At 41.6% G+C, this 25,678-nt stretch overlaps 1 protein-coding gene across 1 annotated transcript in view; it reads right to left on the reverse strand.

Annotated features, from left to right (window-relative positions):
- Positions 1 to 3,408: 3,408 nt before the first annotated feature.
- LEKR1 (leucine, glutamate and lysine rich 1) overlaps positions 3,409 to 25,678 on the reverse strand; it is a 543,246-nt gene continuing 520,976 nt past the window's right edge. The window contains exons 12-13 of the mRNA XM_069213291.1: positions 21,704 to 22,003; positions 3,409 to 8,128 (exon numbers count right to left, since the gene is read on the reverse strand). Of these exons, the coding sequence (XP_069069392.1) occupies positions 7,727 to 8,128; positions 21,704 to 22,003 (702 nt within the window). The 3' untranslated portion in view covers positions 3,409 to 7,726. The remainder of the gene's footprint in view (positions 8,129 to 21,703; positions 22,004 to 25,678) is intronic.

Below are 25,678 nucleotides of genomic sequence, written 5' to 3' on the forward strand. Positions count from 1 at the left end.
TCCCCTTCTAGTCAGATCAGTAGCATAATGGTAGAGGTGTCAGGGTGTCATAGGGGTACCATGCATGTCCTCTGCTTACTCAGCTCCCATACACTTTGTTGTACCACACTCAGCCCACTCCAGGGCTATCACGATGATCTGAGCCCGCCTCTCCTGAACTTCTTTAGAACATGAGGGAGTGTCGGCAGATGTAGGAACACACAGAGGAGGAGGGAGTCCAACAGAAGGCAGGGCATGTCTTCCAGGAAAACATCAGAGTGCAATGGCCTCAACAATGAGCATTCTTGGTGGCAGTGAAATGATCTACCCAAGGCATCCCCCACTGGGCAAGGATGCATTGAACTAACTCTGGGTGCATACAGCACTTGTGGTCAGCCACATGGGGTCTGCTGAGCTCATCTGCCCTTCTTTTCATGGATTCTGTTAGATAGTCAACAGTCAGCAAAATCCCCTGAAGTCTAGCCAGTGCCCAAGCCTCAGTGCTTCCTGGTACAGCCCCTGTGAACCCACACCACTCTGCTTGTTGTTGTAGCTGACGGTGGTCGTGTTGTCTTTCAGATTTTGAACAAGTCTGCCTTTGATGGAAGGCAGAAAATCTTTGAGAACCAGCTGGATGATACACAGTTCCAGAGGCTTCATATTGGGCCTCAGCTCCAAATGACACCAGAGGCCTCTGGATCCACCTTGTCCTGGTGACCAGTCCAGAGCGGATGCATCTGTTGCCGTGATGAGCTGTGGGTGAAGTTGGGAGAACGGCCAGCTGAAACTGAGGTTTGTGTCAGACATCCACCATTGAAGGTCCAGGACCACCTTATCTTACACGTAAATGTTGTTCATGAGATGTCCCCAGTATTGAACCTATTGAAAGCGGAGGTTCTACTATAGAGGTTACACATGCCATTAGGGCAGAAGAAACCAGGGGCCAGATGTAGCAAAGGGTTTGCGCCTCGCAAACGGCGAAAATCGCCGTTTGCGAGGCGCAAAAGCCTCTTTGCTATTCAGAAATGCATATTGCGAGTCGGTACCGACTCGCAATATGCATTTCAGAATCGCAAATAGGAAGGGGTGTTCCCTTCCTATTTGCGAGTCTGAGTGGTATGCAATACCATTTGCGACCGCGTACGCGGTCGCAAATGGTATCGCAGTCACCATCCACTTCAAGTGGATGGTAACCCACTCGCAAATTGGAAGGGGTCCCCATGGGACCCCTTCCACTTTGTGAATGGACCCAAAAATATTTTTTCAGGGCAGGGAGTGGTCCCAGGGACCACTCCCTGCCCTGAAAAAATACCGAAACGAAAGGTTTCGTTTTTTTTTTTAAGTGCAGCTCGTTTTCCTTTAAGGAAAACGGGCTACACTTAAAAAAAAAAAAACTGCTTTATTGAAAGCAGTCATGAACATGGAGGTCTGCTGACGACAGCAGGCCTCCATGTTTGCGAGTGCCTATACTCGCTATGGGGCCGCAATTTGCGACCCACCTCATGAATATTCATGAGGTGGGTCATTGCGACCCCATAGCGAGTTGCAGTCGGTGTCTGAGACACCGTACTGCATACCAATTTGCGAGGTGCAAATTGCGAGTCGCATGGACTCGCACTTTGCACCTCGCAAATTGTTACGTTGCTACATCTTGCCCCAGAAGACTACACAAGGCCAGGAGACCAAGAACCCTCTGAACCTTTCGGGTTGGAATCTAGGGCCAAGCCTGAATCATGTGTCCAGAACTTCCCCTAAAGATAAAACACTTTGCAACAGCTAGAGTTTGATGTTATTTCTTTGATGGAGAATCCCACAGACACAAGTAGTGAGATGCTGGCTCAGAGGTGGCCTGAGACCAACTGTGATGAGCCCTCCTTCAACAGCCAGCGGCTGTCATATCGGACGTAAAGCACTCCTGACCTTCAAAGATGGGTCATTACCATTGCCATCATCTTTGCAAAGACAAGGGGGGGGGGGGAGTGAGGCAGACAGGAAGAACAGATAATTGAAAATGTCCCTTTCCCAAATCAGAAGAAACGCCTTTGGTCCTCAGGATGGTCACTATAAAATATATGTCCTTCAAGCTAAGGACACAATCTTATATATTGCCAGTAACCTTCCCCCCTTGGTAGGCACCACAGGTGTGCTTTCAGTTGATCAAATTGTTTTGCTCCTCACCATTCACTGGAGAGCCTTGTAGTGTGGGCTTTGGCCAGCAAAGCGAACCCCAATACCTTTTCCACTATTCCTCCTCATACAGAATCTAAACACATTTTAGAAAAGGGTGTTCTCCTCCACCATCTAAGGTTTACGTTCTTCAAATGTAGTCTGCTACACAGATACACCTATGTAGTGTGGACATGGCAAGTGAGATCTTCCCTGCTCTCTCCAATTAGTTTCAAAATTATTTTGCAATCTGTCTAGTGTCGGTCTGAATGGGGCTGATGTGGCCTTCAGTAAGAGAGTGGAGACACAGTCTGATGCCTGTGACAGAGGCCTTATGGCATCATTTAGTGTAAGGAAGATTCCACTGGTCAAAATCCACCTTGGAAGTCTTGTGAACCGAATGTGCTGTTGGGAAACTTTAAATCATCGGGAAGAGTTGCAGTATTGCCTCCTTGATGCCTCTCTCTGGGGAAAAACTGCAGATGGCCCATGATACTGGGATACACCGACAACTGCAGAATCGGGTTGGAATTGGATGGCTGGCACAGAACTGAGGTTTTGAATGCCAACTGTGCGAGCCCTCTCCAAAGTGGAAGGACCTCATGATTGTGCCAAGACTTGAACTTGGACTTTGCTGTAGACTTATTCAAAGTAGGGGAACTGGATCAGGACTTTAAGTTGGAATTGGCTTATGATTTAAAGTGCAACAAGCCTTTCTACTAAAACTGTTGCATAGTTCAAAGGGACCACGTATTGGCACACGGAAGTCATTTCTTAAAACGTTTTTGGATTGAGTCTGACTCCTGAAAAAAATCAAAAGGGAAGGAATCTGCGGTTAGAATTGTGCATCAGAAATAATGACACTCAATTGCCCTACAATAGATAATAGGGCAATCTTGTAATCCTGCAAACCTCGGTAATTAGTAATCTGAAACAGCAACTGATACCTCAGAAAAAGCCATAAGGCTAAGCTTCCTTTGCATCACAAAGGTTATCAACATACAGAAATGTTTGTACAGTTATATTTATTTACTGCATATTGTTTGCTGATATGCAGATAATCAAGAGGTAGGTGAGCCAGAAAATGTTTTATTGATAGTGAATAGTGTCTGGAGTAAATACATGCACTAGTGCTATTTACAAAGGAAAAGAAGTAACACTGTAGACTGGTTAATAGTAACATTTTTTAATAAAATGACTCAGACATAGAGTACACTTTTCACATACTACAATGAATGCCATTGAATAGGTAGATGTGTCAATGTTTCAACACCTATTCCTATTTTGATTGGGTCTTCATCGAGACAAGGGTGGCGGCAACCATGATTATGAGAGAACCGGAATTAAACTTCACTCTGTGGGCCCCTTAATGAAGGGGTGTAGGACAGGGACTGTACTAATGGTGCAAAAATTAGGCTTTTTATGGATTGTTGTGCAAACCTTGACTGAACGAGAAAGAGAGAGAGAGGGAGAGAGAGAGAGAGATAGAAAGATCGAAAGAGAGAGAGATAGAGAGATAGAGAGATAGAGAGAGAGAGAAAGTGTGTGTGTCATATGGAAAACAAACACAAAGAGCAACGTGCTTCAATTTATGATTTGTATTTCAAATAATGCTCAATTGACACTTTTGGCCTGATTTAGTTTGGTGGATGGGTACTCTGTCACAAACATGATTCATATTCCATTTGCCTTATTACAAGCGCATTATAGCGTAATGCACTTGGAATAAGGCGAGTGGGATATCAGTCACGTGTGACAGAGTAACCCTTTTGTCAAGCTCTAAATCAGGCCTTTCAGTTTTTGCTTGAAACTCAAAAACAGCTGGCAGAAACATTAAATCAGTAAAGGCACCAAACTGAGCGAATACCCTGTTCACTCCTTTTTTCAGTCTTTCATGCCTAAAGTTGCCATGGAAATACTCATGCTAAAAACATTTGTTTTCGGGTCCACCCCACATCTATCTTTTCCCCACTATGGCCAATCTGTACTAACCCTGGCAAGGACACAGCCTGCATTTGGTACTGGGTCCTTCCAAAGTTCAGTACTCATTAGTAATGGGCGAAAGGGGAATGTATTAATGCAGCAAAAAAGTGCTTTCCTGTTGAGTGTTGTGCAAACCGCAACTTCAGAGGCGCAGATGCTACTTCTGCAAAAAATCGTGTGTGTGTGTTTGAGGGAGGGGGGAGATATAACTATTGTAATATAAATGTGGAAAACAAAAACACAAAATGCACAGCTCAATTTATGATTTGTATTACAAATATACACATTCATCAATAATATCAATACAGACATTTCATGAATAAAATTAATGAAAATAGCATTGAAACAAATTTAAAAAATGGTTTTGTTCTACTTTTTGTTAAGAACCATTTAGAAAAGTTTGTTCCACTTTTATTTGCAGATACATCTAACCGTTAGATTAATCGGGCGTCAGGGTCAGACGTTCGCTGAACAAATATAACCTGGTGGGTCAATGAGAACTCACAAACATGTTTTCAATCAAAACACAACAGCCTTCACCAGACTGTCATTATTCAGAATACAGACCTTTACAAATAGAACAAATAATATGCAATAAAGAAATCGATCATAATAGCTATAGTTAATGATTGTGACATGGCAGTGAATGTTTCGAGAATTTAGATGGCCTGAGACCTATTCTTCTGTGAGAACATGTTTTCCACTGTTTACAATCCTCACGCTTAGATCTGCAAGAAAAACAGTAGCTTCAAAATTCTACTTATGTCCTTTCTTGTGTGCCCTTTGGAAATGGTGGCACCAAAAGATCTACAGGTTGAGAAAAGGTCAGTACCTGCACATTCAGTTGTATTACTTAGTTTACCCAGCTAGCCAGCAGATGAGATGTTGACCTCTTTCAACACTAAGGATGGTAGGTATTAACCTAAGGCATTCACCATGAAGAACACTAAGGAGTACCTTTCCTGCCCGTGTTCTGCCTTTGCAATTGGAGAAATATCTGATTTCTTGAGCATGGCACTGATGCTCTCCTTCAGGCTAGCTTTTCCGTGAGGCCTTAGAGTCACTGAGTTTGGACAAGTGTGAAACCTGGAGCGTAGGCTGAGAAGTAATTGACATATCCGTCTGTCCACACACTCAAAATCCTACTATCAGAAATTGACATACTTGAAGATATAGACCCAGACGACCACCGACATGTCCCACGCACAGTTTGGCATAGTCAGGAATCCTGCTAAAGTTTGCCAGGGGGTCTTTCTGGTGTTGTGGAGAGATTCTCCAGGAATTTCTCATCTCAAATTGGTACCTGTTGGAAGCTAGTTCATAATCTGTACCTAGGAAGTTAATTGGATTTCCTGCCGCTATTTATGCCCTTGCTCGAGACCTAAAAGGAAGAATTTGATTCTGGATCCTGTAGCACTTGAGAAGAAACATCTCTAAGTCCTCATTAAACAGTTTTTGCTCCAGAAGAGCAATCTGATCAAGCAGTACTTCTGTGCACTTCCCACTTTCCAGTTTGTCAGATGACTATGGACTGCAACCCGTCCTCCAGAAGCCATTGCTGAAGGATTCAAGTTGTCGAAGGAGACATAAAAGAGATTGTACCCCGAATCCCATGCTGGCCAGGAGCTTTAAGCAGTCCTCCTCCTCTAACACTGTTGTAGACAAAGATGGACAACGTCACCAAGGGACTGTGAGCCATAAACACAATAGATCTCTTCCCTGAGACACACACTCATGCCACCAGGGATCTCAATAAGGCAGCCTCTATTTCTTGGCCATTAGATTATAGTAAAGAACATCCTCGGTAAGCACCACAAACTGGTTAGGTTCACACTCACAGATTCCAAAGTCAGGGAATGAGGGAGCTCTGAGCCATCCTTAGTGAAGAGACAGCTATGACCCAGGAACTGCACGACCGAACCCCACTCTAGATCCTTCGTTTCCACATCAGGCGGTCTTTAACAGTTGTGTTTGTATCCACAAGGAGTATAGGTATTGTGTGCCCCTGGAACAGTCAGAATCAATCTCAACTGTGACCAGGCTGCACTTAGTCTAGTGGCAACTGCAATTTGGAAGATGAGGAATTCACCACCGCTTGCAAATATGTCTTCAGCACATATTTTCCCTAGTGTAATTAAGCTTGTCTTCATGGGCTAATCACTCTTACTTTAGTAATCTGGGGGAAACTATGAGAAGGCAGCTGAGGATGGCGAAAATAATGATGTGGGAAGACCAGGGAGAGATCAGAGGCCTTGCCTTGTGCAACTCTGGGTTTTGCCATAACCTCCGCTAGGCATCTCAGAAAAATCTTCAGCAGAAACTGAAAGAGATGATAGGCATGGAGGTTAGCTCATAACAAGCACCCACTCATCGTGCAGTCTGCCACCGTTTCTGTGCCCAAGAGAAGGTGAAGTATGGTGCAGTTTCTAGAATGACGTGCCAGTCTTAGTAACATCATCACACAGCTTAGGGTTAGACAGCTGCCCCACATGGAAGCCCCAAGGAGCCCTGTAACAAAAGGTAAACACAAAACATGTTTGAGACAGATGATGGCAAGCACAACAGAAACACATAAGGTCAAGTGTAGCACGTCTAACAGGAAGGTCTGTAAGGGGTCTACTTGAACCATGCTGCAGGTGACATCATGTCAATCAGCAGATGCAGTGGGTGCATGAAGCCAAAGACTGCGCTAGCAAGCCACAATAGCTTCAATTTAGGAGCATAAGGGGGTGGACCAACCAACTTCTCGTCCCATTTACTGCTACCCATCCAAATGGGCACCGTCTGATTCTGACTGATTGCACCCCATTGAAGCACAAACATATAGTAAGTTCCACACCCACAGCCTGAAACAGAGGTGGTGGCGAAACACACCGCCACACCCCTCACAAGACAGAGCCTCCAACTCACCAGTGGCTGAGGCCCCAGTCTAAAGACAGGCACAAGAAAGAGCAGAAGTGTAGTTGTTTCAAAAATCATTTAAGCCCATGAAGCAGGTGTGAATTAATAAGGGGTAAAGGACAGATTACACCAAGCAAAGTTTGGGCAATAAGGGCTTTATAGGGCATCAGTGGGGGGGAAGACGGGCATTTTCCAAGTTGGAAAAAGGAATGAGGGGGTAATATGCTCATCAATGGCTGTAGAGTTTAAAGGTGTACGAATATAGCATTTTCATAAGTCAAAAGTATTAAAACAATCAACTATTGAATTCATTTATTTCAAATTTTTTAGATTTCCTCCTGAAATATCTAATGGGCATTTTTGATACATTGCCACTACAAGGCCTTTCCAAACACTACAAAAATGTTACAACGTGCCTTGTGATAAAAACAGAAGAGCGTTTCGTCTGTATTTGAACATAGCTGCCTGGTTATTGATGCTCAGTGTTATAACTAAACCTCAGTTCAAATCAACACAGAATATAAAACTTGGCGAAAACCTTTGCAGGATAATGTTTTTACAGCATCATGTGTGCATTGATAAAAACGCTAGAATGAAAACACGAAGAACATTTTAAGGTGAGTGGTAAATTCATCTGCTGGTAGTCAGGTCTTCATCTCACCCTGTCTACAAATGACGTTGTCATGGAGTCTGGAAGTTATCGCTGACTTGACTGCCTTAAAATCGCAGTAATCCTTTTCCTTGCTTCTCCCACAGAAGATGCTCTTTCCCGTGGAGGGTGTGGCGAAGGTAAGGCTGAAAAGCCCATTTTGTCAATACGTCTGTGCTGGGTAGGAGCAGAGGCACTAACAGGTCCTAAATCTCCATAACGTCCAGTGAGCTTGGTTTCTTTATCAGGGGTTGGTCTTGTGAAGATTTTCTGTCGATTGCTTTTGAGTAATCCGGAGGGCAAGGATTGACTTGTAGAAGTATGCTGGGAGGGAAACTTTTCACCAATTTTTTTAAATTCTAGAATTTGTTCTCTCGCTAGTGTCAAGGCCTCGGTCAACTCAAACCTCTCTTCACATTCTCTTCGCACTGTTTCCTGAAGAAACGTGTTCTGGGAAGATAAAGAAGATGGGTGTTTCAATATACAGGAACAATATATATATTTTAAGGTCTGGTAATGCTCAAACAATGTCCTAACCGAGTTGTACATAAGTAGAGGTAAATAAAAAATTAAAAAGAGAAGAACAATGCAGATGACAAAGAAAAGAGACAGCTATAAAGTAAAGTAGCACGAGACGGTGGAAAAGAACTAAATAAAACATTCTATCTAGGATGGTTATTGCAAAAGTTGAACGGCTAATTAAACAGGCGAGAATAGTATGACATAGGCCTGATTTAGATCTTGACGGTGTTACCGCCAAGCCATGTCAGCGGCGGTCTTCCGCCCGCCGTACTTAGATATTACAGCTCTGCAAGCGGTGGACTGGCGACGGTTTGCTGAAGGTGGGAGACAGCGGCAGGACTCAATGGACTTTGTAAAATGGCTGGGGCAATGAATAGAGGTAAGTGACACACACACACTCTCCCTTAGCTAAATGTGTCCCTCTGTACTACACAACACACCACACCACATACATACCATCATCCATTACAATTCCAACACAACACAACCCATACATGCCAAAAACATGCACTGACATACATCCATGACACAACATACATACACCATTGACAGTGCACCCACACAACAACCACAACAGCCAAAACAACTACATACTCATTTACACAAACACACTCACACACAAGTACAACTACACACTTCACAACAATGTTCGCCACACAACACTCACCTGAAAGTGTCACATGGCAACACAACATACACAACATTGATCTGACATACAAGTGACACACATAGACACAACCACACCACACACCCACTCCATCTCCCTCCACCTCAACCAGCCAATACACACACACAAACACACATACATGAACAGACTCACATACACAACAGATGGCACACACCTACCAATACAGGTCCCCTTGCAATGCGCACACATGGACACTGTTGACAAGTGTGAATGTACTGTCAATGTGATGCTAGTATTCAATTGGCAATGAATATTGACACAACAGTGACATGTGTATATGTGTACGATATGCATAATGTGCCAGTGTGTCCCCACCCATGTGTGACGCAATTGCAACACCCTGACATATGCATGTCACAGTGATTTAAAAAATTTACTGTGACATGTATATGCCAGCAGTGGTCCCAACCTCCCGGGCAGTACCAACCCTACCTTCGAGTATGATGACCGGGGGTTCATGTTTTCTCTGTGGGTCAGTGACAGCAGTGACAGTAGGTGTTATCCAGTCGGATCCAGTCAAAAACAGAAGTGGATTTGGGAAAAAAGGTGAGTTTTCACTTCTTCCTCCCCCAATCCGCCAACTCAGAAGTGGAGGTTAGACCGACAGTTTTTGCTTGCTGGTAAGGCACATCCAAATCTGCACGGTAGAAAGGGTGGCTGGGGTCCTGCCAGCATCCACTTTTCCCTCTCCTACCGTCATCGCAGGCTATGTTTCATGATGGAGACAGCAGTTTGAATGCAGGCTTTCAGCTAGGGGACTGCCAACATCAATACATGGTGAGTGGACCGTGACAGCAGCAGACAGGTTTTCAGTCGAACACTCAACAGTGGGACCGTTACTGACAACGTCTAAATCAGGCCCACAGATGTGTTATCCTAGTTAGACAAAGTATACAATGGAAGCAGTGACACAGCTTACAGAGTGATGGAGAAAAGGGCACCTGAAAGTAGAGCAAGTTCACAGGAGATACATGTTGGCCAGTCTAGCAGGACAAACTGTTCTGGAGAATAAAAGGTCAATTCCTTAGTCATCAAAACAAATGACCAAAAGCAAAGTGAAGACAAGAACAGAGGCATTAAAACGAAGGAAACTTTGTAGTTTTTTAATATTGTGTAAGTAAATAGGTCTCTATAGCATGTCCTAGGCTTTCAGAGTTTCAGTACAACATGCCAGAGATGGTTATGCTTTATGGAGAGAAAGGTAAAAAAAACTTCAAGGAACATGGGGCATACTAAGTGCAAAAACAGCTCATTATCAGGGACTGATAATAACCAACTAAGCCATCATACAGAATGCAAAACTTCAAAGATTTATTTAGTTTTTAGTATTTGAAAGAACCTAGAACAAAAGGATTTTTTGCAGGTTTCTGGAACAAAAGTCACAAACAGATTTTTTATTCATCATGTCATAACTAGCGCAGTGAAGGTTTCATCAATACTTACCATATTAGGGGTGTTTGCTCTTTTATTTTTACAGTTTAGACCAGGGGTGACCCCTCTGCTATGGTGGAACAGCATTGCCCTGCTGCTGAAAGCAGAAAAATAAAGTGATAATAAAAGTATTTTATTTTATTATTACTTTATTTTTCTGCATAGTGAGGTTGGGGCCAGTCACCCCCATGTTACCAGGGAGGAGTGGTATGTTCACTTCCAAGTGCGCATGTCAGTTTGGCCGGCCATCTGAGGCCCGCCAAATTGGCATGCGCACTTAGAACTATCCGCCGGTTTGTGTTGCACAGCCGGGTGGAGACCAACTCACTTACCGAATGGCATTTCTGCCCACTCAGGCCAATCCCAGTGGTTCTCTGATGCTCGTAACAGCATGAGAAAAGCATCAGGATTGGTTTGGGACGGAAGGAAGAAGACAAGAAAAATCGAGGCAATGGGAGCGGCAGAACACCGAGGTGGCAGGTGCATGTTTTTTTAAAATATTGGTTCCCCTCACCCCTTCCTGGCAGCAGTTGCTACTGTTTAAGACTTTCTTGCTTAGTAAGGTTTCGAGTTCAGGTTTAAAACTTGGAGTCTATTGATAGTAGGAGCTTTCCTGATCAAGAGAGATTTTGACTTCAAGAAGTGCAGAACAGCTCCATGGACCCCGGTGAGAAAAACTTTAAGGGCATGTTCTTATAATAATGTATCTGTAACCTGCTGCTGCCATGTTTTTGCTGCCCAGGCTAACAATGCCCAGAGGTAGTTCCGATCTTGGACGCTGAAGTTCCTTGCATTTTGGCGCTCACGCTCTTTGACTCAGCTAACACTGCCCATATGAAGTACAGATCTCGGACTCTGAAGTGCCTTACATTTTGGCGCTCAGGCTCTTTGACTCAGCTAACATTGCCCATATGAAGTTGAAGTTCCTTGCATTTTGGCTATACATGCATGAAATAAGTGATGAGCTTACTCAGATGAAAAGGTTTATATTTTTGTTATTAGTGAAGGTCACGCTCCCATTCTCGTGATCTTAGCTAGGCTCCTGCCTATATGCTTTGTGAGAATTACACTATTTGACCACTACTAGAAACGTGTGTATGTTATGGTTTAAATTTGAGTTTAGTCTGTCCTTGTCACGCGGGTCTCTACCCTTGATGTAAATTGAATCTGTGATTCACACACCATTGTTGTTTTTTTTAAATAAACAGTTTTAGACATTGAAAATAGTGGTAAAAACGAGGAGAAAGGTTCCAAAAAGATCACCTCAACAAAGTGAAAGTGACAGAAAAGACCAGAAAAACATGGCCCAGAAAAGGAGAGTCTGAGGAATGGGAGGGGGCAGAGGCGCTTTCAGGCCGCACGGTTGAGATCACAATACTTCGCCGAACTCCCTGGTTGCATCTGGCCATGAAAGCAACTTATGAATACATTCAGATAGACACACTGTGTGGACATGTTAATCCCCCTGACCGAGTAAATAAAGTTGAAAGTCAATTAGGGATTGGCACATTTCACAACATTAAGGTGGTTTTCTGGGATCTTTTACTTGAGGTCTTTGACATCATCCTAGTCAATGGTGATTGGCCTCCGCCCTTTGTTAGTGATCCTCATTGGTGAGAGAGTAATACTTTGGGCATTTTCTTCCACAGTACCTGAGGCTCTTAGAGAACACATGCATACAAAGGGACTCTAAAGCAAGCTCCTGCATTATATAAGAATCAAACAGGGACTGGCAAAGATGTGAAGCTTCATATTATTCCTCTTCAGAGTTAACCACAGGTTGATGCGCAATATGTATTAAATCTAGAAGCCAGGTGTGATATAAAAGCAGGAACTGCAACATCAAGGAGCGATAGTGCCCTGTCACTTAAACCAGAATGCCAGTCTGTTTCCAGCAGTGAAGTCAGAAAACTCAAACCATCTAGTTTTGGACTATAGAAATTTGAACTCTCATACATGCACACTGATGCAGAATACCCTGCATCCAGACTTATTTAATATGTAAAAAACACAAAATGACTTCATATAGCTAGCAGGATTTTCAGACCACAAATAGCACCAGAATCACAAAATGTAAAGGGCATTGGATTTAGCCATATCCAGTATACATATATGTGATTACTCTATAGGTACCATACACAGTGATGTCATAAATGATGTCATTTGAGATACTATGAGTGTTGCTATAAATGCTATGATTTGACATGGTCGAAGCAATGTAGTTTGAAAGGGTATAAGTTGTGCATGGGTTAGGCACAAGTTATAGTTCACGTAGTCTGGCTAGCGAGTTCACAACACTGTGTACGGAGGTTTGCAAATCATGGTAAATTTTGGGTGGGGCACAAATTAGAACCGAGTCATAACTAACTTTATAACTTCTAATCTTTATGTAGTTAAGTTTTTTTGTATACAAAATATTAATAAAGTTCTCCTAACTACAACTGATCCTCAACTTTTTTTTTTTTTTTTTACAAAAATGTTTTTCAAATCATTGAGTGTCACTGAATACAGTGGAGAAGAGCATCGTAGAGTGTAGTGCCACAGAGAGTTGGTCTGTAGAATGTTGTGGCATACATCATTATGGCATACAGTGGAGAGTCGGAGAGAGGACTGGCATAGAGTTTATTGGCATCCAGTGGAGTGATGTACAGTTGAGTACATAGAGTGGGGTGGTGCGAAGAGTGGTGGCGTTTCATAGAATAGAGTGGAGCACTGTAGAGTGGAGATGAATGTCGTACATGGATTAGAGTGAGTGGCAAAGAATGGAGTGGCGTAGATAGTTGTGTTACACAGTGTTGTACTGTAGAGTCTTGTGGCATTCAGAAGAGAGGGGTAGAGTGGAGAGGCATAGATTGGAATGACAGAAAGTGAAGTGACGTAGGGTGGTGTGGCACAGAGTAGACTGGAGTGGCTTAGAGTGTAGTGTTATGTCACAGAGTAGAGTGGAGTGTCATGTCTTAGAGTTGTGTGTCATAGAATGTCTTAAAGTGGACAGTGTAAAGATGAGTGCCATAGGGTGGAGTGGCATGTCGTACAACGGATTGCTTCATCGCGTGGTGAAGTGTTGTGTTGCAGATTGGAGTGTTGTAGGGTGGAGTGTCTTACAGTGCAGTGGTGTGTCAGAGTACAGTGGGGCTCATAGAATGGAGTGATATGTCGTACATTGGATTGGCCTAGAGTGGTGTGTCACAGTGGTGTGTCAGAGTGTTGTGTCACAGTGTGTCATGGTATGGAGTCGTGGTGTAGAATGTTGTGGTGTAGATTGTCCTAGAATACAGTGAAGTTGCCTAGACTGGAATGGTGTACACTGGAGTCTTGTAGAGTATAGTGAATTGGCCTAGAGTGGAGAGGCATGTCATACAAAAGAGTGGAGTGGAGTCTCAGAGTCAAATGTCCTAAGGTGTCTTAGAGTGGAGAGACAGAGAGCGGAGTGGCATAGATTGGAGTGGCATGTGTGGCGTACCATAGAGTGGAGTGGCATGTTGTACAGTGAAGTGGCATCAAGTGGCGGCTCGTCAAGTACAGTGTTGTATAGTGGCTGAGATTGGAGCAGAGTGCTGTAGAGCAGAGTGGCACAGAATAGAGTAGAGTGTAGTATAGTTTCATAGAGTAGAGTGTTTTGAAGTGGAGTCTCGTACAGTAGAGTGGAGGAGAGTGTCAGAGTGGAGTGTCATAGTTCTGAGAATCATAGAGTGGAGTGTGGTAGAATGGAATAGAGTGGAGTGGCATAGAGTGGAGTCAAGTGTTGTAGGGTGGAGAAGAGTGTTGTAAAGTAGAGTGGAGTGGCAAAGACTGTCAGAGTGGAGTGGCATACAGTGGTGCACAGTGCAGTGGCATAAAGTACAGTAGTGGAGTACAGTGGAGTAGAGTTGAGTAGTGTGTGAGTAGAGTGGAGTGGCATACAGTAAACTGGAGTTGCGTAGAGTGTAGTGGCATATCATAGAGTAGAGTGGAGTGGCATGTCAAAGAGTGTATTGAGTGGAGAGGCGTTAACGGATTGCCATAGGGTGGGGTGGCATGCCGTAGAGTGGAATGGTGTGTCGAAGACTAAAATGGCATGGCATGTCAAAGAGAGAAGTGTCATAAAGTGGAATAGAGTGGAGTGTTGTAAAATGCAGTGGAGTGTCGTAGAGTGGAGTGGTGCTCATAGAACGGAGTGGTATGTCATACAATGAAGTACAGTGGACTGGCATAGGAGTAGTGTAGAATGCAGTTTCATAGAGTGTCATGGTGTACAGTGTCCTGGCATACATTGGAGTGGCCGACAATGGAGAGGGGTGGGGTAGAATGGAATGGCATTGAGTGTGGTCCTGTAGAGTAGAATAGAGTGGCATTTCATACAATAAAGTGGATTGGTGTCTCATACAGTGTCTTAGGAACTCCAAAATGGCAGTGGGGAGGCGACCGCCAAGCTGGCGGCCTACCCACCATCGTATTACGATGTTTCCGCAAGGCTTCTCAGAGAGTCAAAGCTGATGCCACTGCACACAGCACACTTGAAATGCACACTGTCTGCCATGGCAGACAGTGAGCATTCTGAGTGTGCTGACAGGGGGGCCCCTGAACTGCCCATGACAGGGTCCACCAGCCTTTTTATGTCAGGGACCCCGCGATAAAAAGGCTGATGGAAAGCAAAGCCGTGATCAGCTGTTGCTGGCCACGTCTTTCACCACCTCCAACTCGTGGGGGTCTCTGATGCTGGCGGTGGTGGCCATGTTGTGGTGGTCCATTGTAATCTGGCAGTTAGACCATCAGGGAAGAGGCTGACGGACTGCCACAACAGGTATGGTGGTCCTATGGATGGCCATACTCATAATAAGTCCCTTAGTGTGGGGGTGCATAACGTGGAGTGGCATGTCATGGAGTGGCGAGTCATAGAGTGAGTGGTGTGTTGTACAATGGAGCAGCGTTGAGTGGAGTCTCGTTTAGTACAGTGTCATACAGTCGCATAAAGTGGAGTAGGGTGTTGTAGAGTGGAATGGCATAAAGTGGGGTAGAGTTCCATTGAGTAGACTGCCCACTAGTGGAGTGTGGTCAAGTAGAGTGTTGTAAAGTAGAGATGAGGAGAGTGTCGCAGAGTGTCGTACCAGTTTGGAGAGTAGAATGGCATAGAATGTAGTAGAGTATTGTAGAGTGGAGTGGCATAGAGTGTTGTAGAGTGGAGTGGAATTTCACATAAAAGAGTGGAGTGGAATCTCATGCAAGTGTATGTCATGAAGGGAGTGCCTTAGAAGGGAGAGGCGAATAATTAGGTGGCATAGATTGGAGTGCATGTCAGGTGTGTCACAGAGTGGAGTGGCATGTCCCACAGTAGAGTGCCATTGAGTGGAGTCTCATTGAGTACCATTTCATACAGCGGCATAGAGTGGAGTAGAGAGTTGTTGAACAGAGGAGAGTAGACTGGAGTACAGTTTTATAGAGTGGAGTGTTGTAGAGTGGAGTGTCGTACAATGGAGTGTCGTAGAGTGTGATAGAGTGGAGCGGTATAGAGTGGAGTAGAGTATTGTAGAGTGGCATGGAGTGGAGTGGCATAGACTGTCACAGAGTGGAGTGCATAGAGTGTTGCACAATGCACTGGGATAGAGTGAAGTACTCGAGTACAGTGAAGTAGAGTGGAGTAGTGTGTCAGAGTAGAGTGGAGTAAAGTGGCATGAAGTAGCAAAAAGGAAGTTGCATATAGTGGAGTAGAGTGTTGTAGAGTGTTGCAGAGTGGTGCTTTGTAGAGTAGAGTGGAATGGGGTAGAGTGGAGTGGCATATTGTAGAATAGAATTGCGTCTTATAGAGCAGTGTCTATCAGTGGAGTGCTGTAGAGTCGAGTGTCATAGCGTAGAGTGGCCTGTGGCAGAGTGGAATGGTGTAGAGTGGTATCCTGCAGAGTCTGTATGTCGCAGAGTGCATTGCTGTGTCGTAGACTATAGTTAAGTCGTGTGTAAGAGTAGAGTGGAGTGGTGGGTCACACATTGTCTTGTCAGAGTATCTTAAAGTGGATGGGCGTACAGTGGAGGAGCGTAGAGCAGAGTGGCGGTTTGTAAAGTGGAGTGGCTTCTGGTAGAGTGGAATGGTGTGTTATTAAGTGAAGTGGGGTGTGTACAGTGGCATAGTGTGGAGTACAGTGTGGTAGAGTAGCACAGAGTGCAGTAGAGTGTCATATAGTGGAGCAGAGTACCAGAGTTGTGTTCAGTAGGGGAGTGATGGAGTAGCATGTCACACAGTAGACTGGAGTGGTGTAGAGTGAAGTGACTTGTTATAGAGTGGTGTGTCGTAGAGTGTCTTACAGTGGAGGGATGTAGGGCGGAGTAGAGTGGAGTGGCATGTAGTAGAGTGGAGTGGTGTGTCATACAGTGGAGTCACATGTACTACAGCTGGGTGGTGTGTCATATGGTGCAGTGGTATGTTGTAGAAAGTAGTGGCATAGAAATGAGTGGAGTGGAGTGGCATTTCGTAGAGTGATTTGTTGTACAGTGTCTTAGAGCAGACGAGAGTAGAATGGAGGTGGGTATAGTAGAGTGTTGCTGAGTGGAGTGGCATGTTGTAGAGTGGAGTGGCCTTTCGGAGAGAAGAGTAACGTTATAGAGTGGAATTGGGTGGTGCGACATGCAGTGGAGTGGCATAAAGTGGCGTGACATAGAGTACATTGCCATGTCAGAGTGGAGTGGAGTGGCATCTCATACAGTAGAGTGGAGTGGCGTGTCATAAAGTGTCTTAGAGTGGAGGGGCATACAGTGGAATGCTGTAGAGTGGAGTAACATGTCATAGAGTTAGTGGTGTGTCGCAGAGTACAGTGGTGTAGAGTGGAGTGGCATGTCAGAGTGGAGTGGCTTAGTGTGGAGTGACGTTGAGTGGCGCGTCATAGAGTACACTAGCATGTCAGAGTAGAGTGAAGTGGCGTGGAGTGGCATGCCATAGAATGGTCTGTCATAAAGGGCCTTACAGTGGAGCGGTGTAGGGTGGAGTGGTGTGAGTGGAGTGGCATGTCATAGAGTGGAGTAGCGTCTCAGAGTATCATAGAGAAGAGTAGAGTGGAAATGACTGGCATGTTGTAAAGTGGAGTGGGGAAATTGTGCAGTGTTTGTTATATGTAACTTTTTTTGATTTGCATAGGCACTGCAGTACTATCTACGCACCTTCGCAAAAGTACTGCAGTACTCTGTAAACATTTAAAAAATATATACATTAATAAAAATAATTTTCGCTACCTCTACATAGTTTGCTAAACTACCTCATGCCTTCCTATTCATGTCCTAACCACTAATAATCTGCATTTCACATTAAAACTCACAAAATAGACAAAGTGTAGTTTAAACAATATGGCTGCCTTTTTATTCTGTAGGGCTGTCATCAGTTGATGATATTGGATTTTGTCATCGCCATATACCCAATACATCACTAAGGTTTTGTCAGTAAAAAGTTTTATATATATATATATATATATATATATATATATATATATATATATATACACACACACACACACACACACACACAGTAAGACGTCAATACAATTTTTGGATGTGGAAGTAAGTGTTGAGAATGATCTTGTGAATACAAAGCTGTACAGAAAAGCAACAGCAGGTAACAGTTTATTAAATGCTAGGAGTGCTCATCCACCAAATCTGATTAGAAGTATCCGATATGGAGAATTACTGAGAGCTAGGCGCATATGTAGCACTTGGGAAAACTACCAGCAAGAATGCACGATAATGTGCAAAAAATCCAAAGAGAGAGGATATAGCAATGATGTGAATACTAAAGCTATGAAAAAGGTAGTGTGCCGCTCTAGAACAGACTTATTATATTCATCACAAGAATCAAATGATAATGAGGAACAAACAAGATTTAACACGACTTATTCTAATCAGGCTTCGAATATAAGACAAATACTTATGAAGATCATCATTTAATGAATTTTGTCTGTAATATGCCATTGGTTACCTTCCGGAGAGGAAGATCATTACGAGACAGTTTGAGTCATAATCTGGTGGTTAGCTCCAATAACAGGGATCATGACAGACCAAGTGTAGCAGGGTTTTACTGCTGCAAACAGTGTAAGGCATGTTTCAGATTGGGCAATGGACAGCGTGATTACAGGATTAAAGGACACTTCAACTGCAATACATATTTTTGGGTATATTGTTTGAGATGTCCTTGTGACAAAATATATGTAGGAAGCACTATACACAAAGCAAAAAAGAGAGTATTGGAGCATATAAAAGCCATCTGTAACTACGATCGCAATTATACTGTAGCAAGACACTTCCAGGAAGTACATCAGGGAAATGAGAAATTGCTTAGTTATGTGGTGTGTGATCAGATCAGACCTAATGTACATGGGGGTGATAGACAAAAATCATTATGAATACTGGAATCAAAATACATTATCGAATTCATGATTCTTCCCCCGTCGGCCTTAATTCTAGCGAAGAAATGAGTATTCATTTAGGTAGTTAGATTTGGGTATTAGATTAGTATTTTTCAGACTTTTGATAGTCGAGCTTCAGGTTGATAGGGTATATATATAGATATTTGCTTTTTGTATTATGGGGGTGTTAGATGATGAATATTTAAACATAGGTTCCAGAGCAGCATTAGTCATTAACTAACAGTGTGAATATTTGAACTTTAGAATGGTATGTGCAATACTAATAAGGGAACTATCTAAATGTAATTGCCATATGTAGGGAGTTTTTAATACTATGTGATTGTCCTAACAGTATTGGAGAAAAAAAAAAAGAAAAAAAGACTCTTATATACTGCCCATAAATGAAATTGTATAATATCTTTTACCTTAAAAATTATATATAGGTAATTTTTAGAAAGTTCCAACCTTATGATATTTTTGCCCAAACAAATGGGTATTAGATACCATTCCAATATGGCCACTGCCGTTGGTAGTAGTTTGTTTGCTTTTATTGCACTATTAGTCTGTTTTTTATGTTGATGCACTGAAGTATTTAATGGGTTAATGTTTTTGACTTCCCCATCTGTGAACAAGGCTACGGCTCAAACACGTTGGGAGGAACTAACTTTGTGACAGTAAATATATTTGCAACTGGCTGAAAGCGTCCTGACTATTTTCCTTTTATTAGGCAAGAAAATATTATTATATGATTTATGGAATTCTCGATTCCATGGTCGGACCGCCACTTGATGAGCCTCAGCATTTCGGGAATTGTTGGGTGAAGCTATATATATATGTATTTCGATTAAAAAAATATTCTAGCAAAAGTTAATACAAAATAATTTTAACTAATTTTATACATCACTTTAAATAATTATTTATGCACCTTGAATACACAATTTTTTCTGTTAGTGGGAATTTATTTTGTATTTCAAACTTCGAACAAACATTTTCTACATTTAATGTATATCTATAAAATTAATTTACATTATTTATTTATTTATATTAATAAAGTGCACTTGGCACCAAAAGGTATCATGGCACTGGTAGCCAAACGTACCGGGAAGGAAAAGTGACTACATAGCCAACATATTAATAGATGCTTACTGAAGGAAAAGCCAAGTTTTTAGAGCTTTCATCAAATTAAGAAGATACACTGAGAGTCTGAGGAAGGTGGGAAGCTGATTCCAGAGTTGGGCTGCTCTTACTACAAAGCCCAGCCTCCTTGTCTGATTTTCTTAAATTTAGGTATGCAGATTAAATTAGCTGATGAAGAACGCAGATTGTCAAAAGCAGTTCTGTAGAGGTAGCGGTTTAATGCCATGAAGAGCCTTGAAGATGATACACAGAGATTTGAAAGCAATTCCCTGTTTGACTGGGAGCCAATACAAATCCTTCAAAGCAATCTTCAGGGCCAATGTAGCGCTGCACCTTGCACTCTATAGAGTCTGTTTATTAAATAGTCAGGGGTGCCTACGAGAAGCAATTGAACAATTTAATTATCTTCAAATTACTATTCAAGAAACATATTTTCAATACTAATATTTAAATGCAAGTTATTTATTTTTTTACTTTCCCTATACTGTACCATAGCCAAACATACGGTATTAATTATTAAAAGAGATGTATAGAATTAATTAAAATTAATTTAAATTAATGTTATTTAATTATACATAATTTTGTGTTACATTGCTTTTTAACTTCAAAATACGTTATAGTTAAACAGTAAATATGTACTATTTTTATATTATCTTTACCATTAATTTATATTGTTTTTTTTATTTAACATTATTTCATATGGTGTTTTATTTTAAGTCCCCCTCTCCATTGTTTTCTATGAGTGGGCGCAGCAGTACCAGTGGTTGGCCATATATATATCCCTTGACTACTACTGGTTTTATCTAGTAATTTACACTCTCACACTCTGATTCTCAGAGGTAACCTTAGATGGCTGGCCATCTGTTAGCTGGACTCCTGATTTTTTTTTTTCAGTAGGACATTAGAAGTGCAGTATATGATTAACATTTTGTAGCAAGCTACGTTTGTGATGGTTGCCTTAAGTACAGGACACAGTTTTAGCTCTGTATCACACAAAAAGTACTTTCCTAATGTGCTAGTGTATGGGTTTGTAAGTAAAATCCAGAGGTAATGCCATCATACCTCGCTACACAGAGATCTCAGCTGGCCATGTCACTTTGGGTGTGAAAATGCATTGGTCTGTATGTTAGGAAGACAATTGTAAACGTATGGCATATTTCTCCCTCTCTGTCATTCTCAAGTTCGCCAACAGAAATAACTATGTACATGTCCAAACACCCACAGATAACATACCCAAATATACAACAGATCCAAAAGGAAACAAAGCCTCAAACCACCAATTAGGAAGTGGGATATATGCCATCTGCCCATAGTCTACTCAGAGTGCTCAAATTCTGAAAATGTATGCTTCATACTTTCCTGGGGTTGATATCAATCACTGAATACGGAAATTATGGTAACCGCTTATTTTGCTGTTAAGCTTTGGGCGTGAACAAACATTATTTTAGCGTCTGCAGGTTCACTGGGAAAACACAAGGATGATATTTTCAGACTTTGAACATTTAGATGAACATACCACTAATGGCCTTTTCGGGATGCATATTTGCCACTTTATCAAAACAAAACAATGTATTTTTTCAAATTGAAAAAATTCTCATATTTCATCGAAAATCTTCGTTACGGACACAGACTTCGTATTGGATTGGTCACAAGAAACATGAACTTATTACAGTGAAGAACTGTAATAGTCCTACAAAAAAAGACAATGTATAGCTTGCATGGTACCCCTCATTCAGGGGGGAACTGAACGGAATTATCTGATGTTTTCTCATTATAATATCTGGGTTTTACATAATGCACGTATGTAGCTTGGCTATAATTTTAATTAATGTACCATTACACTGACTACATTTTGTAATGCGATTATATATGTTTAACGTCTCTTACCTCCTCTTGCACTAGACTGAGATTGTGCAATAGTTTATTATGTTCTTGTGTTAGCCTTTTTAATTCATCAGATTTTTGGTCCAATTCTTTTTTATTTTCTTCAGAAAATAAATACCCATTGTTCTGTTCATGTTTCAACCGCAACTCAAGGTCACTGATAATATTTTTGAGGCTCTGCATTTCTTTTTCTCTAGCTTCCTCTTTCTGCATAAGTTTACTTTGGGCCTCCTGAAGCTTGCCCGCTAGTAAAGTAATTTCCATTTGCTGGTCATGTCTGGCACTGCTGATCAAAACCGGTATCTGGAAGACGATTTTGAAGAGAAACATTATTGTAGAAATATACAGTTTCTATTTCATCTCATCTTTATCACATCAAATAATTAATGCCCTGTCATCCTCATGAATAAATACTAAATTGCCAAACAATATTATCAGAAGATTGAGAGTTTTGCACATATGAATTACATGAAATGCAGCCACACCTTCTACCACCAGTTACACAATTCTTTTACTAAACGGGCCTTCTTTAGAAAGCAGTAAAGGAAGATCTCCAAAAAATGCCTGTCAACCCTCTTTTCAGTTTAGTAACCTCATTTAGACTGCAGGAGAACAGCTTTTCCGATAGTAGAGCTGTTGCCGGCTCTGTCATCGGGAAAACTTAGCAGCGGACCCAACGTTGGGATAGGGTGACCAGATCTTCAGAGTAAAAAAATGGGACACTGTCATAGAGATAGAAACAGGACTGTGTTTTGGCCAGGGCTAGGTTATGGTCTCAGAAGGACTACACTATTATTTTATATACACTATTATTTTATATATATATATATATATACATATATATATATATATATATATATATATATATATATATATCCGGCCCTGGCCAAAAGATACATCTATTTCAATGATTGTGTCCAGATTTTTCATTCTGAAAAAGGAAATTAAAATTATATATATATATATATATATATATATATATATATATATATATATATATATATATATATTCATATTCTTAGAAAAAACAAAGGTTACAGGGACGTTACAGTTAGGTTCTGAATATACTCGTACAAAACCTTAGAAATTCAGTAGTTACAGTTAGAGTTATTTCAAGTAACTATAACCCACACCCCTGCCATGCACAGTTTTTTCTTTATTAATTTGACTGGTAATGCTTTATTTATATTTTTAATGACGTTATAAAAGTTGTCATGATTGCTGTAATATCTGGGGTAATTAGCAGGGCATGGCGAGGGCACGATTTATAGTTACCTCTTTAGTTGAATATGGTGGGACTAAATGTAGTGCTGCGAAGAGAAATGAAAAATTTTTCTACACTTGACCGATCATTAGGATGTGTGAAATTACTTACTTCTCACTTTACCTCCACCACTGTTTTTAATCCTGCTCCAATGGTCCATTATCTAAATTTACATTCCTTGGGTGGATACCCAGGAGGTAGTTTTAAAACCTTTACTTAAATATTCACCTCAAGTTAAAGATCAAAACCAGCTCCACTGTAATCAGGCATCGCATCTCACCTAAGAATCATTTGGCATCTCGGGTGAGAACCTGATGATGAAGTATGCCACCAACTATGTTGGTGTGTGAGGGTTCTTTTTAAAACCAAAATGTTTTTTCATAGATGGTAGTTAATTGACATGGATGATACTTGAATGACATGTTAGCAAGCTTCTTCCTTTGTTGTGATATATGAATTAAGGGGAGAGGGAGGGCTTTTTTCTTTTCATGTTCCTTGCTGTTTAGGGTGATTGTTACACACATCTTGAGTATTTTCTTAGGGATGTATCCCTCGCTGTTACAGAAAGCAACCAAAAGGGAGCAAAAGTTACCTTAATTGAAACTGATCTACTTATGTGGATGCTCCTGTTTGGCTTGAGTTGGAGCTCACTCATCACCTTTCTCAATAAATGGACTAACTGCCAAATGTCATACAGTAATAGACAAAGAATATATCATCAATACAAGAGCACATTCTCCTAATGATGAGAAGAATCTCTCAATTTTCTAAATTGGAGTTATAATGTGTGGGAGGTATACCACCTCCTATATCTTAATACTCAGTACTCCTTCTTGAGTTAGCTACCCATTGATGTGGCTAGTAATTTTAACTGACATATAGTATTTATATTTTAATCCACCATTGTTATCCTTCATGGTCATTGAAACAATATCACGTTCACAGGAAAATGTTGAATTATTTTGTTCTTTCTTTTGTTACTGTTTGAACCTAAAATTCAATAAAATATACATTAAAATAGGAAACAAACATTTTCTACTAGGTACCCTTCTTCTCTGGCTGGCGTGAAATAATTTAGCTACTTATCTCTAGTTCCAGTTCTTCAGCGCTAGCATTTTCCACATATCACATACTTGGGATTCCCCAGTATTTTATGACAGCATTAAATGTGTTTAGTGACAAATTTGAAACAGTTTGAACCTCAGCCAGTTAAGTGAATATGCTCATAAATCCACTCCACTTTGAGACCAACACAGTACAAGTTCTGTAGCACTTTAGTGAGGCAGAGAGAAGAAAACCTTGCTCGAACCTTGGAGGGAGGAAGGTTGCATGTTAATCAAGGAAAGAAACCAACTGCTGGAAAAGTGTAGTCACCAGTAATTACCTTAATTTCTTTCCAGCTAGATCTTTTTATAGACTCAAATGCTTCAATCAGAAAAGCAAGCAATAACCATAGTAGAACGAAATGAAATGGTAAGTAGGCTTGCTTTAAAAGAAATAGGTTATGCAGACCTCTAGCCCACTGAAGAATATGCTGCAGCATTAATGTCCAGGCAGTAGTATCTGGTAAATGTTTGTCTGTTCTTCCAGGTAAAGGCATGGCAAATGTTATATTTCCTACTGCATCACTCCAGTGGACATAATTCTAGTTGAATGTACAGTCACTGTAACCCTGAGGAGTTGACTGGCCTTTGGGCTATGCCTTTCTTCGTTAGGCGACAACCACCGTCTAGGTAACAGTCAGTGTAAAATTTAAAGCATGCGCGGACATCAAATAAATGGAGTGACTGCCTGTACTGCGTGCCTATCCAGGTGGCCCATTCATCTCTGGAGAAGCTTGTCTGGTGCATCCAAGCGTACCCACACAGTACAACTCAAAAGTCAATAAATAGAGTCACAGTGTCCAGATAGTATTTAATTCCAGTCTGTAACCATCAAAGCCATCTCCCAAAGTCCATAGGTACAAAGTATTGCATTCTCTAAAAGCCAATCTCTCTGACTCAAAAACCTTGCAAAGATTTGTTCAAGGGGTGAATTTTGAGTTGGGTAGAAATAAATGATCCTCCAATATCTAATTGATGTTTTAATATTAGAGATCTACTTATGGAATTCACTTTTTTCCTATGTTGAAGAAAGTAACAACTGCAGATTTTCTTCTGATCTCAACATTTCAGTCAAGAATCAAAGAATTATCATTAGAACCAAATCTAAACCAGGCCCAAAGCATCTCTGAATCTCAATCTGGCAGAACCTATGGAAAGGCATTTGGTTTCAGCTTTGCCAATGGAGCCTGAAATAAGTTTTCAAGATAAGCAGTAAGAAAGTTTGGATGACTGTCATGTCTATGTTTATGGGGTAACTGTCCACTGCCCTCTCATGGCTGCACTGACTCAGGGCCTTATTTTGAGTTTGGGGGGTTGTGGAGGCTTTAGGATGGAAAACCGCCACTCCGGTTTTCCACCCGCTGGCCCTATTATGAGTTTCCCATTGTGCCAGCGGACAGAAACAAGTATTTCTGCCCACGTACCCAGCGGGAAACAGGCCACAACATTGACGCTAGCTCGTAATTGAGCCAGTGGAAATGTTGCAGTGTGTCCGGTGTAATTCGGGCAGTGAAAAGAGCAACAGGGCTTTCTATGGGAGCCCCTGGCAACCCATCTCTGAACCGCCATGCAAAATCCGGTGGAGAGTGGAGCCATAATCCTCAGGGCAGC

The sequence above is a fragment of the Pleurodeles waltl genome, chromosome 11, assembly GCF_031143425.1.
Source record: "Pleurodeles waltl isolate 20211129_DDA chromosome 11, aPleWal1.hap1.20221129, whole genome shotgun sequence".
Classification (NCBI taxonomy): Eukaryota; Metazoa; Chordata; class Amphibia; order Caudata; family Salamandridae; genus Pleurodeles; species Pleurodeles waltl.